At 40.2% G+C, this 15,589-nt stretch overlaps 1 protein-coding gene across 9 annotated transcripts in view; it reads left to right on the forward strand.

Moving 5' to 3' along the window:
* Positions 1–15,589, forward strand: part of MBNL3 (muscleblind like splicing regulator 3) — a 109,481-nt gene that overhangs the window by 72,114 nt on the left and 21,778 nt on the right. For 7 of the 9 annotated variants that reach the window (XR_003522660.2, XM_027608781.2, XM_027608780.2 and 4 more), the window contains one exon: positions 5,748–5,912. Coding sequence is in view for 8 of the 9 variants with exons in the window: in XM_027608781.2 (XP_027464582.1) it covers positions 5,748–5,912 (165 nt within the window). In the remaining variant the exon portion in view is untranslated. Of the gene's footprint in view, positions 1–3,739; positions 4,037–4,941; positions 5,022–5,747; positions 5,913–15,589 lie in introns of those variants that run through there. The other 2 variants (XM_027608786.2, XM_027608785.2) reach the window with 2 other exon arrangements.

Below are 15,589 nucleotides of genomic sequence, written 5' to 3' on the forward strand. Positions count from 1 at the left end.
CTCCTCCCAGCTTCTTACCTGAATTCAGACTTGGTGTCCAGTTTGGGCCAAAGTCATTGCCCAGTGTGTGCGTAAATGGGATGTCAAGAAAGCAGAGTTCAGTAGCGTAAGGAAATGAGATGCAGAGCTGACTGTAGTGAGGGGGGTGTGGTGTGTGCTTGGCTGGCCCTCTCTATAAGGGTCTATGTTCAGCCTCATTAATCTTGCCTTCAATATTTTCAGAAAATGCTTTATTAAAAGACTTTAAAAAAAAGATTTCTTGTCTGCATCCCAAATTTAAATTACAAGTTTTATGTAAGATTTAAGGATGCTCTTTATGCATATTTATCAATGTTCATAGATGGTATAATGTTGGAGGAGAAAATGATGCAGATTATATCCATTTTTAGAAAGACAGAACCCTAAGAGGAAGAAAGTGGGAAATTAGCCATTAGTATGCTGACGTCTGGCTAATACTCGTTTATGTTGGTGTCCCCTCACTTTTAGCTCCTTTAGGTTGTTCCTAGCCTTTAAATAGGTCTTGATGGTGGTAGGAACCAGGCAACCTCAGATGTGTGATTTGTAATTCTCGTATAACTGTTACTTCCTCTGAGCAGCCGTGTCTATGCATGTAAGTATGTGTCAGTAGGGCACTGTGATCAATAGAATTTTTCATTTAACACAGTCATTAAAATGAAATAACATAATTTGTTTCGTAGAACAAATCATCTGTTCGTTGCCTTTATTTAACATTTCACCTTAACTCTTGGTCGCCTAGCAGAGCTGTGAGGTGTCTTTGAAAAGGTAACCCAGTTATCATTGTATTTGAGGGGAGGGGTTCCCCCACTACCACCCCCCTCCCCGTAATTCCAAATGTATTTGAAGAAGCCAGTCATTCTCCAAACAGCTGTTTCTGTTAAGATACTGTGACTGACAAAGGGTAATTTTCAGCTTCCTAGGGTCCTTTTCGTATTCTGATGGATGGTAGAGCTTTCTCTTAGGAACATAAAAAAGTACATTTCACAGGGTTTTTCTACCACCAAGTGCATGGGAAGTCTTGGATCTGACAGACTCACTCTCATAACTCCCAAGACTTAGGTGGAATTTGAATCTCTACAATGCTACTTTTCTCTCTCTGTCAAAGGCTTTGTACTCATTTGTCAAAAGCCTGAAGGTAGGAAAAAGGAAATAGATTGAATTGTGGAGGCTTTACAAATGCTCAGCAACTTTTTCCTTTGTCTGTCATCAACTTTTTGATGCAGATGTATTTCAGAAGTTTCATTGACCATTTTATCCCCCTGCTGCTTTTTGGGTGCAATTTCAAAGTGGGTAGTGGGGAAGGGGGAACTGGAAGATTCATGGCTGTAGTGGCTCTTATTTCAGCCAAGAACCGCTTTCCTACTGAATCACTTTGCTATTTTCTTAACTCAGGAACATAGTGAAAGGCCAGATGAGAATGATTTGTTTTTAAGGCCAAAGGAAATGGAAAAGAAGTGAAATTCAGGCAAGCATACATGAACTTGCATGCTAATCTCTGCGATGCTTCTTTAATTCTCCATGTATACGTAGGAGGAAGCAGAGAGAGAGTTCTTTGTCTTTTTTTTTAAGATTTATTTATTTATTTTAGAGAGAGTGAGAGTGCGTGTGTGCGCATGGGGTGGGGGAGGGGCAGAGGGAGAGAGAGAGAGAGAGAGAGAGAGAGAGAATCGAAGCAGACTCCTTGCTGAGCATGGAGCCTGATGTGGGGCTCAACCCCACGAGCCCACGAGCCCGAGACCACGACCAGAGCCCAAACCAAGAGTCAGAAGCCTAACAGGCTGTGCCCCCCTTAGAGAGTTCTTTGTCTTGACTAGCCTTAGCTGCTGTTTTCCGGATAGAGCCAGCTCTGCTGGTGGTTGGCAACTGTCAAAGGTACGAGACTTGTAGGATCCTTTTTGACTTGGTCCACTAAGCTCATGGCAACTCTGAAACTGTGGGTCTACAAGGAGGACTTGAGACACCTTTGACGTGGCTTGGGAAACCTGAGGGGTGATTTTTTTTTCAGACTAAGATAGTTTCTGGGCTGTTACAGACCCAGTGTGATAGGATATCTCGTGACCCATTCAAAGTGCTTAGCTGGTCTAAGAAAAACACTGGAACTTTTCTAGTCGTTAGTTTTCCAAAGGCCAAGAACAATGGGTAATTACATACTGTGCTGGGCAGTCCCTCCCCTGCCTCCACCCCAACCCATCCCCACCTGTTTACCAAAACCTTGATCCCCTACAAGGACCAAAAGCAAATGTTAGCAAATGTCAAAAACAAAGTTTATCCCCCTCAACTCCAAACTCCAATTAAAGTATTTTGGCCTATAATTAAGTTCGGGCCTCTTGAAGAATGAATACTATACAAAAGAACTTTATCACCGAGTGTTGTGCGTATAAATGTTATCCTGAGTTCCAAAGTCATTTTGAAAAAACTTAAGAGGCTTGGTTTTCTTTTGAAATATTGTGTTCCACAGATAACATCGATATTGCATTATTTGGTCTCGTCATCTGTTGTTTGGATAGAAAAATGCAGATTTTTTTTTTTTTTTGTCTTTTATAAGCTTCCTTTAACACAAGCAGCAGTCTCTGGTGAGGTAGTATTGCTGTGCATTTGCATTGTTATAGAAGTAAATTATGGATTCTGTCATTCAAAAGAGAATGCTTTATAAATCAAGTAAAATCTCATAACTAAGACGAATAAGTTGTTTTTAAGCCTTATGGGGCCTCATATTCCATACTTTAGTTTTACAGCCCAACCTGATGTAATTATTATAGTGTAATTCTCTTTTTTTTTCTATTTGTGTGTACTGTTTTTGCTTTGTACAAATGTCATTAGTTTTCCAAGACAAAGCTTAAGAAAAGTTACTATATGGAAAGGACAGTAATATAAAAGCACAAAGGCAAGCAGTAATTTTTTATCTGTAGATTGGCAGGAAATGTGCCAAATATACCGTGTTCTCTCCCTCCCTTTCTTCCTCCCCACCCTCACTGATTGCATTCAATGTAAATGATGTTAAAACTCTAAATTGTAACAGTGGTAAAAATCCTAATGTATTCCTTTTCTTTCTATTGTTTAAACTGATCTATTGTTTGGAACTCCTGAATATAAGAGACAGCCCTCATTATAAAGCTTTTTTGGAAGGGGTTACAAACTGTGTTCTGTGTAAACGTCTGTGGTTGTGTTTGCCACTCGTCTGGAAAAGCTATCAAGGTGGTTTGCAATCCTAAGGCAATCCTGCTCAGCAGGTGCCTTATTTCTTTTTTTCACTGCTGCTATGTAACTGTCCCAAAGCATGGGAATCAGAGCAGTGGTCCTAAATGGGGATGGTGCAGGAAGAGGAAAAATCGTCTGCGGAGAAGGAAGGTCAGGAGTAAGTTATTTAGACCTGGTTAGGGGGCAGGATCTACAAATGCAGCTGCAGTTAGTGATGAAAAGCACTGAAATTGCAAAGAGGGAGCAGAGGTAGGGAGCAGAGGTAGAGACCGAGATTTACGATCTGAGCCAGTGCGGTGATAGATGAAACTTTACAAGAACTTCATTTCTCCAGGGAAGAGAGATTAGAGAGGAGAGCAGAGGATTTAGGACTGAACCTTGGGGAAATCTTAATGTAAGGGTGTGGGAGGAGGGAGAGAAACCCCCAAGTATAAACTAGCATGCTTGGCCGTGGATGCCACCAAGCATCAGTGCTCCCCGCGGGGCTGTTAATTCTGAGCCAGAAAACCTCCTTTACACTGGGTGGAGGGTGGAGAACCTAGGGACTAAAATCCTTGCGACTTTGCTTCGGTGCAGGTTGTGGTAGGTGTAAAATGAAGCTTATGTTTTCTCATAGGAGGCACATTAGTGGGGGGGCACCCCTCCATTACCGTGTTTTTGAGCACATAGAATGATTTCCTGACCGTCCTTATATGTGCTGAAATGATGTAGCCATTCCTAAAGCTACTTTTATGAAATCAGAACGACTGGGTCAATACCATTCTCAACTCTTCCTACCAATAAATTCTTCCTTTTCCAGGATATGCAGAGGAATGTAAAGGTACGTGGAAAGTAAGATCTGATTTGATTTTCTAAATCATTTAATTTGGTTAAAATTAAATAGATCATCGGGAGAAACGAAGGGACAAAACTGACAGAAAAAATAGCAGCTCCTTTGATTTGTCAAGCTGTGTTCTGAGTTATACTCAGCTTCTTGCCGTGCATCTAGGTTTGCGTTAAATGTAGCTCTCTAAAGGTTTGAAAGGACACACCTTGATTCACAGTGAAATTATAGGAATGCTTTAATGACCAGATAACTCAGTGTGGAGGAGTGGTTGTGAACGGTTTAGCCCTCTGAAGTAAGGGCAATTAATAGCATGTGTTAAAAATGCTTGATGAACTAACCCATTTCTCCTGCGGATTCAGGTGGACTAGCAACTTACATTCTTGGGTAACCCCCCCTAAAAAAGCTGCTTTTTTTCTCCACCTCTCTCTCCAATAAGCTCATGCACTGTAAAGAATTCTAGCATCAGTGGGGAAAAAAGAATTGCTTACAGTTGTGCTTGTCTGAAAAGGATTATGGGGGGCCTGGTCATATGAATGAGAGATTCAGTAGCCTCTTTGTATAGTGCTCACGAGTTAAACAAACACAACAACAGGTCACATTTGACATTGTGATAAATCTCTGTCCAGTGACGTCCTTTGGTACCACGTAGTAGACACCGTAATTAGCAGCCATGTCAGCATTTAGGCAACACCAAAGGCATATTTGATTGCCCAGGACTGACATATTATCCTGTCTGGAAGTGCGTAGACCATCAATAAAACATTGAAAGAGCCGAGACTCCAAAATACACTTTGGTCTCAATTATCCAGGTGATCTAGGGCCATTGCCTCCAGAACCTAAAGAACATGACTGCCAGGTATAAAGATTTACTCTCTGATGGAACAGAACCTCAGGGGATTTCAGGATGTTTCTCACGTTGTATGGACTCGGGAAAAAGAACTTTAAAATTGTCCAGAAAAATGGATCTAAAATTTATCAGGTATATTTACGTGTATCTAACATTTTCCCTCAATTTTCTTGATAGTTTCTATATGCAGATCCAAATCCTGAATTGTATTTAACATGCATGATTTTACATCTCATGTCAGGAAATTTTTATTTGAATCTGTAACGTTATGAGGGTATCATAGTATTCCTAATATTTTATGGGGTTTTTTTTAAAGATTTGTTTATTTATTGAGAGAGAGAAGGGGAAAAAGAGCGGCGGTGGGGCGGGGGCAGAGAGAGAGGGGAGAAAAAAATCTCAAGCAGACTCCCTGCTGAGCACGGAGCCCACCCTGGGGCTCGATCCCACAACCCCGAGATCACAACCTGAGGAGAAACCAAGAGTTGGGCACTTAACCGACTGCGCCACCCAGGCGCCCCTTAATATTTTATGTTTTAAACATAATTTGATGCATATCAAAGTAGGGCAGAGCCGAGGGGCTAAGAGAATGAGTTCTGGAATCAGACCAACTGGGTTTTAGTTCGGGTTTTGTCACTTTATAGCTGCGCAAATTTCTCTTAGTCTCAGTTTCTTCATCTGGAAGGTGAAGGTTACCAGGGTCTCGATCTTAGAGGGTTGGTACGAAGACTAAGTAAGTTAATTGGTGCAAAGTGCTTATTACAGTACAGCACACATGCTTGGAACTGCATAAACTTTTGTTATTTTGTTGCCAGATTTTTAGAAATACCAAAGTGCATTCATCTAATTTTTTATTTTCAGGGTCGGTGTGCTAGAGAGAACTGCAAGTACCTTCACCCTCCTCCACACTTAAAAACTCAGCTGGAAATTAATGGACGCAACAATTTGATCCAACAAAAGACTGCCGCAGCCATGTTTGCCCAGCAAATGCAGTTTATGCTCCAGAATGCTCACATGTCATCGCTTGTAAGTCACAGCTATGTCTTTGAAAAACTGCATTATGTGTCTTTTTTTTTTTTTTTTTTTTTTTTAAGAATAAGCCCTTGCCCGGCTTTCGGGAACTTAGTTACAGAAGGATGTAGGATGCCTGCTAATGTGTTAATTAACACCACAAAGCTGTTGTGCGTGTTGGGGGAGCATTTGGGTGTGTTGGGTTTAACACCTGTGTTGCATTTACCATGAATTCAGTTTAGAAGAATATTAATAAAGGAGCAGGGGCATTTTAAGATAAGGCGGAGGTCTGATTGTTATTACAGGTAAACCGTTGAATGCTAGGATATTAATCCAAACAAATTTCCTGGCTCTTTTATGGCAGTTTTGTTACTTTTTAATGGGCTTTTTATTTTGAAATAATTACAGGTTGAAGGAAAAGTTGGCAAAGACAGTACAGAGAGTTCCCATATTACCCCTCACCCAGTTCCCCCCCCCCCGCTAATTTCTTATGGCATATTTGTCAAAATGAAGAAACTGACATTTTACACATTGCTATTAATTAAACTCCAGATTTTATTCAGACTTTATTAGCTGTTCCGTTAGGGTCGTCTTGCTGTTCCAGTGTCGAATCCAGGGTGGGACGGTGCATTTATTTGACTCCTGTCTCCCTTCTCTCATCTGGTCTGCGACCGATTCTCAGTCTTTCCCTGTTTCCCATGACCTTGACATTCTTGAGGAATCCTGGCCAGATATTTGGTGGTGGTTTAACTTAACCCAGCCACAGAGTTTGCCTTTGCAGGAATTAAAAAGATTATGTTGCCGTTCTAGACCAGCGTCTGGTATTTTTATGGATCCTTTAAAAAGTAATTTTGTCTTACTGAGAATTCATCTTGCCCTGATACCTTATACTATAAAGTTGCAATTTAGTCTTAGACCTTTCATTATCTAGATACTAATTGGAAAGAGGTATGTTGTCTTCATCTGTTACCCATTTGGTTGGTGACTGTGTAATAAACTCACTGAAAGCTAAAGACCATCTAGCTTTTCAGCTATGTAGTATTTAGATGGATACAATGAAAATGTGCTCTCAGCAAAGCCTATTTCATTATAAAATCGATTCTCAGAATTCAAGGAAATCCGTGTGGACAGGGCAACCCCTTCACTGGTACATCTTTATAGTTAGTGCATAAAGCAGGTGGTAGGGGCCTTGATGAGTCACTGGAATTTTGCACCATGATCCTCTTTTTCCAGAAGGTCCAGACAGCTTTAAGTAAAGTTATTTGTTTATTTAGCATCACCTGTACTAGTAGTTTGCCAAAAACATTTGCCTTGGAACTCAGCTGATTAATTACATTGATAAATTAGCTCCCAGAAGGTCATATGGTTGAACTCCTTCTTCAAACTCTTTCGTTAGCTCTCACACACTGAAGTATTTTAGTTCCTCCCTATTTCTAAATGGGTAGGGAAGAGAAGGTGTTCTAGATTCTGGGAATAGTATGAACAAAACCACAGAGAAGTGAATGTGTGTGGTGAGTCCAGAAAATGTGAGTAGTAGGGGAATAAAGCAAGGGAGCTTTTCACCCACCTTTATTACTGCTCTTGGCCTCTCGTGGATCTCCCAATTTCAGACTGAGCAAAGAATAGGGGCCAGATTGTATTACACACCTGAGCCCAGCATGTGTGTGTGTTTTTTTTTTTTTTTCCTTAGGTCAAGAGACAGCATTGGGGCATCAATCAAATGCCCGGTTTCAGGGAATCAGAGCAAGGCCTGGGATAAAGTAGGGGTAAAGGCAGAAGGCAGACTATTCATCTTCTATTCAGCCTCCAGGAGAGTCTTTCCGTTCCCCGTCTCCACCATTCATGCATTATTGATCATGCTGGCTCACCCTGGAGACAAGGGAGTGGCTTTTTTTTAGAGTCCAATAAGAGATCCATTGAGTTCTCCAGCCTCTTGTGCTTTCTAATTGAATTCTCCATGCTTTCTATAAAAGAATACATTTCCCTTTTTTTTCTTCCATGAGGGTAATTTCAGATTTCAGGCTGCAGAATATGACTGATATGACTCACAGGAGTACAATTTATTTTATTGCGTATCGTAAGATACAAGACATTACTTAGAAGACCCCAGGGAGCAATTGGAAATTGCTTTTCTACCTTGTAGATTATTTAACAATAGCTGTTGTGATGTGGTAAACTGATAAAAGATTAATTCCTGCAGTTAATATGTATACAAAAAACTAACCCCAAGATGATTGATATGATCCTATTTTGTGGTCTAGAAAGGTTTGTAGGCGTGTTGTAATTGCACTAGTGTGAGCAATTTTAAGTGACATTTACCAGTCTGATTTGAAAGAAATGTTCCTTATTATGGATCTTGATATTACCATAGAAGTAACATATGATTTTACTTGATTTTTCTGGTACCTACGCTCCCCAAACAACTCTCTATCCCTTTTAACCCCCCACCACCCTGATAATCTGATTCTTCTCCCTAGACTCGTCAAGCTTTTATTTAAACTTCCAATCCTGATATTTGTATGGTTGCATATTAAGCCCCATTTGGTATCACTGGCTTGAACTTCAGGTTTTCCCACAAAGCGTACTTTGATCCGTTTCTAGGATACCAAGAGAGCACATCTGCTTTTGGAAAATTGAGTATGGTTTGCTTATTATAAGCCCCAGATAAAGGGAATGTCAACCTAAATGGGATGGTAGCTAGAGAACAGATTCTGTTTAGTGTGACTGAACAATGAATAAAAGCCACACCTAGTCAATTTGGGTGGAATGCTTGCCATAGCAGGCAAGTTTGTTCACTGTATTTAACAGGTCTGAATTGACATTGCTAATATAAAATTCCACCCCTGAAAGCTTTTGTTAGCTTTATTAAGGAAGTTTAGCAAGTGAGACAAGGAGCGTGACTCCCCAGTGTTTTTTGATGCAGTTAAGAGATAGTCTCTGATGTTCACAGCAAAGGAAAAAAAAAATCATGTTTAAGAACTCCCCCTGGCATAATTGGGAGGCAAACAGGAACCCTGTAGAAGAATTTCAGGGAAATCAGACACACTGCATCACTCTCAGGCAAACTAATGTTTTTAAATTCGGGTTTCACAACCGGGAATTTTCATTACAGGAGGAAGGATTCTCACTGGTGGATGTAATGTATGCGTATATAAAGGTGATATGGTGTCATAAATCTATTAAAAACATTTCTGATTTAGACATTTTGCATAATCTAGACCTATCCATGTCTAGTAAACCCCTTTAGTTTCTCTCTTTGAATGTGGTGATGCACATGGAAACAGTTCTTTACACGCAGGTGAATTTGACTGACCCAGTCAAGTGTATTCACCTGATGATTTATTATAGAGGTTATTGGTTCAGCCATTGGGGTGTGCCAAGTCCCTTGGTCTGCTATATGTTTTTTGTGGCCTTCATTCCTGTAGCCAAGTTAGGGTGTTTCAAATGACAGAGGCTATCAAAATGGGTTCCACTCCAGACTTGTCCTTTATTGCAAATAGTATCATCTGATATCTGTCTGAACCCTCCCCACCTTTTTACATCATTTCTGTAATTCTGTGTACCAAATACATTTCCCATAAACAAGCTCATATGTTTATCTGACATTAATATAGCAAGGAATGAAGGTGAGGTAGCACCTCCGAACCAAAAGGGGAAAAAACAGGAATTTCCAGCAGCCAAGGGGAAGGGAGATACACTGACAAGGAACAATATCTGGAGACCAGCGTTTTGAATGCTTTTCTCCTTTAATTAAATAGGAGCTATAAGGTGTATTATTCTACGAAACTTTGGACTGCAACAGTTTTAAGCGAAAAGAAGCAGAGTTGCAAAATAATTTATTTCCTTTTTCATTTTTTTAAAGATTTTATTTATTTATTTGAGCGAGAGAGAATGAGAGAGAGAACACGAGAGGGAAGAGGGTCAGAGGGAGAAGCAGACTCCCTGCTGAGCAGGAAGCCCGATGCGGGACTCGATCCCGGGACTCCAGGATCATGACCTGAGCCGAAGGCAGTCGCTTAACCAACTGAGCCACCCAGGCGCCCCTCCTTTTTCATTTTTGAAAATGTTAAGTACTTAAATGATTTAGTAAAGACAAAGGATAGCATCCTTCCCTAACCATGACACATTCTACATTTTGCCGATTCACATCAGAGTTACAGGTTTTCTAGTTCACACAGTTCACCTATAGTTCATATGGTTCACACACAAAGCTAACTTCGTTGGCTGAAGTATCTGCTATCTCCCTATTGTCATGGCTCTTTTATTAAAAGTTATGAGGGGCGCCTGGGTGGCTGAATCAGTGAAGGGTCTGCCTTTGGCTCAGGTCATGATCCTGGGATCCTGGGATCCAGCCCCATGTTGGGGTGGGGGGGAGGTCCCTGCTCAGCGGGGAGTCTGCTCCCTCTGCCCTTTCCCCTCACTCGTGCACTCTCTCTCTCTCAAAATAAATAAAATCTTTTAAAAAATAAATAAAACTTATCATGATAAAAGGTGGGCAAGCCATTTTGTAGATTTAATGGAAAAGGAAACCATGTCTATATTCCAGATGACCAGTCTCACGATCAGTACAGAAATTACAATGTATTTTAACGAAGGTTCTTCAGAGGATTTTGCAGTTTATCTACTCTTGAAATGATAAATGATGACATTTTGTTCTTTCATCTCAACGTGCTTACATCTACATGTTTTGTAAAGTGATTTTTGCAAAATATTTAGGTTGGTGATGACGGGCATTATGTATTTATCAGGTTAATATGCTCTTAATATAATTATGACTGCCATTATCATGTCATTATCATTGACTGAGGTTGACCAAATCACACCATAGGAGTGTGTAGAGTGCAACTAGCCCCAAATTCCTCTGGATTTTACCATGTTTGCTGAAAGGCTAGACAAAATTTCACTTTTAGATAAGGCAACTGAAGCCTAACATTATTTATTTGTTCAACAAATTGTTCCCACAGGTAGGCTTACCTTGAGGTTAGTGAAAGCTCAGGGCCCCTCATTCGCGTGGTCTCCATCCAAGGCCCTGAGAGGAGCCCTAGCAATGTGTTTACATGTGTTTGTAAAGTTTGCAAAATATATTTGTGTATTCTTTGTTCTTAAGACTCCCCTCCTCTACCCAACTGCCTAAACTTCAGGCCCCACAGATCCTAGATTCACTCCTGATGGCAATTACTGGTCCAAAGTGGAGTCATTATCCGGATTCTTTCCCTAGGCTGTGTATGTCACACAGCTTGAAGCTCCTTTTGTAGTCAAACAAAGTGAGTCCCACCAGCATAAGTTTGCTGCCTTGCCCCAATTCTGTTAATACACAGTGTGAAACCTTGTTTGTTCAAAGGTTAAATGGAAGTGCTACAGTTTTGCAGCCAAACAGAGAGCATTTGTACATGGTTATCTTTCATGATGCCTCTTTCCTCTGATAGTAACGAATCTCAACATTCTTCTGTTAACCTCCCTCATATATTCCCATCGGATAAATTCAATGTAATCTCCTCTCCACCCATTTTGTGTCCTCCTCTGGGGCTGCTTAGCTCCCGTTGGCTAGTGCCTGGAGCTAATGAGACCATGTGGGCCCGTTAGCTTCTTTGTTCTTGATCACGGTCTAAGCTACAGCCAAATACCTCAAAACTACTTGGTGATCACCAGTGAGTTAAAGGCAGGAAGTTTGGAGGGCTGTGAAAATCTTTTTTTCTGGTGGAAGATAAAGCAATAGCAACAATCAACAAAATCAATACTTGATAATCTCACCTATCGGGGATGATTTTTTTCTTATCAAAACCATCCCCTTGCACAGATCAATATAGTTCAGTAGGGCCATCAGGAGACCTAGAGTAAAGCCTATTGTTGCCCCCAGCACCTGATCATAATCTTAAACTGGTTCCCCCTAAACAGTCCTATTTTGCCTTACTATCCTTTATACATCTACTAAATACTTTGTTAAAGATTTATATATTTATTAGAGAGAGCACACAAGAGCAAGGTTCAGGGGAGAGGGGCAGCGGGAGAGGGAGAGAGAGAGAATCTCAAGCAGACTCCCCACTAAATATGGAGCTCGATCCCACAACCCTGAGATCATGACCTGAGCCAAAATCAAGAGTTGGGCATTTAACCAACTGAGCCACTCAGGTGCCCCACATCTACTAAACATTTTAAACTCTTCTTTAGCTAGTCTCTTCTCTTAAACCACTCTGTGGATGCCAGTCATACTTACAATTCACTAGTCCCCTGGAACCACACATTTTGTAATAAGAAGTTGCATCTTTTGGTCTATAGTATCATTAAGCCATTTTTTTTTTTTTTCAGAACTCTGCATTGGATACCTTCTGATACTGATGATTTAGCCACTCCAGTTTAAAAATGCACACATACAGGCACCCTACCCCTCCCCGCTCGTGCTCTCTCTCTCTCTCAGATAAATAAATCAAAAATCAATCAATCAGTAGAAATGTACACACACATATATTTGTGTATGCTTGGACAGGCACACACGTGTGTATAAATTATCCTGTGCTTCTCGTACCGTTTGATCTAGCATTTACCATCTATGTGAAAAGATAGTTTGGGAGCAGCCTTCTGCTTAAAGTCTTCCTCAGCAGACAGCAAAACCGATGGATTTATTCAATCTCTGTATTACCACTTCTGATCCTTGATTGTTTCATTTGTACTGTGATGTTTGAATTGGATTTTTCTAACTGGTAAACCTAAAAGTAATCAATGGCTTAGGAATCGCTTTTCATTCAACTCAGTAAATATTTATTGAGCATCTACTCTGTGCCAGACATTTAAGAAGGTAAGAGGTAGATAAAAAGATAAACTAGAAACCATCTCTACCCTCAAGGAATGTATGATCTAACAATAGTAAGATGGTGAATTAATGTTCTTGTGATCCTCTTAATTTCTGATTTCTACCTGATCTTCTGTATTTTTTTAATAGCTTAGGGCTTTTCTTTTTTTTTCCTCTGTAGAGTTATCTATTAGCCATGCAAGGTTTTGCTTTGATTTGTGTTGTTGTTTTGGTAGTGGTGGTGGAGATTTGTTGAACTGTTGATAATCATAACCTTTAGCATCCATTTATTCTGGACTCACATGGAAATGTTTATAGTCTCCAGGCTTCTTGCAGCTTCTTTGCTTTTCTCAGCCCTTGTCACCCCCCCCCCATATTGTTCAGTACCCTTTGTTAAAATCGGGTAACACTTGATTTCTTTATACTTTTCCTTTCCTAGTGGAATACTAGTTAATTGTCGCTATTATTACATAGTGGTTCACAAACTATTTTTAGGTCAGTCCTTGTTCACTTTTCAGGAACAGTCAAAATTGCCTTGCCCATCTAAAAAAGAAGTCATCTGCCCTTTTGCCAAATTCTTACCTGTAGTGACCATGTGTTATGCAGATCTGTGTTTAGGCACTCCCTTGTAAGTGCTGGCCTACTTTGCAGCTTCTCTTCTACCAAATATGGGCAGATCCAAACCATGATGTGTCCTCCCTTGCACGCTATGTTTTATACCTTTCACACTCACAGTCATCTATTGATCCTTTGCCTACCGGCCTACCTTCAGTGCTTCCTCTTACTTGGAAACTTCTGTGATTAAGGTCAGAAAAGCCAGACCTAGATGAGGACAACTTTTCACTTTTGACCCTTGAATTTATTTATTTTTTTCCTAGCTCTCTCTTGGGCCACAGTGACTTATTCATTAACAAGTATGGTTAGAACATAAACACCACTATCAGCTTGCATCTGTTTATAAAGTTAAGTCTCTATTATTAAGGGACCAATTAACCAGTCTGGAGGTTCCACGGGCCTCCTGCAATGTGCCTTTTGGCCACCTCAGTCCCCACAGAACATCACTCAGAGAGCGTGGAGATGACCAAGCAAAAACTCTGAAACAAAGATTATTCAGTTGAGCTCCACGTGAAGTTAGTCAAGTCTGGGGGAAACGAAAATTATACATTTCAGTGTGCTTGGGGATTATCTAAGTACAGAAATTCACATGGTGACAGTGAGCGGGGCTTTCTTTTATACTATATAAATGCTTGTCAATGAGCAATAAAATGTAGGTATTATGAGTGCTAATAAAAGTTAGAAGTGTTATTTTTCTGGTATTAAAATCGAGTCAACAAATCGTTACCAAATGTTTGCCTGCCGTCCTATAAAAGAAAATGTTTGGTTGTCCACCTCTAGACAGGAGCTCAGAGAGAGAAGGCCTCAATTATGTTGACTTCAGGCCAGGATTAGCCTCAGTGACTTAAAGTATTTTGCATTCATCCGACAATAATTGTAACTGACCTTGAATATTACTGAAGTAGCTACGAATAGATCTAAGCTGTTGGGGAGACACAAAGATTGCTTTAGCATTGCATTTCACTTCTATTTCTTTATACTAGTTTGCGGGATAACCCATTTTAAATAATAAGTTAACATTCCTAAAATGTATGTGTAAACTAGAGATACTTATTTCAGGCATAGTTTTTTATTAAGATGTTTCAGAATCCTTTAAGACCCAGTACGTGGTGGCTCCTAAATTTTTACCTTTACAAGAGTCCATCTATCTTCCCATCCTTAGCCACTGCATAGTTATCGTTGTATAAAGAAATAGTTAAGCCTAATTTTAGTTCAATTAAAAAACATTTTAGTGAATACTGTAGTATTGGTTTCTAACACCAAAACTTTTCAACTTGCAGAATCTTGCCACAAGTATTAGATTTCTATACATTCACATATAAAATTTGTGCTTTACTCCAGAAACTGATGGGAGTGCTTTACTCTTTAGAATCCTCTAGAATGAGGTTCAGCAATGGTTTCTGTAAATGATGAAATAGTAAATATTTTAGGCTTCGTGGGACAAGAGGCAAAGTTGAGGATATTATCTACAACTTTTTATTAATACAGGTCTCCTAATGAGCATGGTGGAATTTATTTAGGGATGCTGAAATATGAATTTCATATACTTTTCATGTGTTATGAAATATTATTCCTCTTTTACTTTTTTTCAACCCCTTAAAAATGTAGAAACCATTCTCACCATCTGGCCATGCAAAAGCAGGCTGGCCAAGTCTGGCTCAGGGGCTGGAGTTTGCCAATCCTTACCCTAGAACATAAGCTCTTAGACAGTGGATAGTCCAGAGCCCTGCACCAGTGGTGAATTCCACGAGGGCTTTGAACTTCCTGAGGAAGTTCCATAGACCAGAGTCCACAGCTTTCCAAGAAGTCCAGGATTAAGGAAGATCAGGGGCCACCGTTCTAGAGACAATCACTACCGTGCAGTCACTCCTGGGAATTCCTACCTCATAGCTAATACTGTTAGAGACACTGGGGGTAAATAAATGTCTAGAAGATCTTGTTATTCATGAATTGGTTGTCTCCACCATTCCTGTTGGCTTTATAAGACTCAGAGGAAGCTGAAATTCCACACCTCTGGTTTTCAAGGGAAAACCTCATATGTTCAAATATTTAGTAAAAATAATTTAGGTTCAAGTGAATATCTGAAACATATTTAAGTGTCCAGACTGTTTGAGACTATAAGTAGAAATCAGATTCAACCTGCTAGGAACTTTTCTCTTTAAAAGGTTCTTTACCCCGCAGGTGGGTTCTTGTTAGCTCCACTGACATGAAGGACTACGGTGGAGGTCTAGGCAGGATGAAAGCTGCGTAGTAAAACTGAATGTGTGAGCTTGCAGGCTGCGTAACGGGT

Source organism: Zalophus californianus, chromosome X (genome assembly GCF_009762305.2).
Source record: "Zalophus californianus isolate mZalCal1 chromosome X, mZalCal1.pri.v2, whole genome shotgun sequence".
Classification (NCBI taxonomy): Eukaryota; Metazoa; Chordata; class Mammalia; order Carnivora; family Otariidae; genus Zalophus; species Zalophus californianus.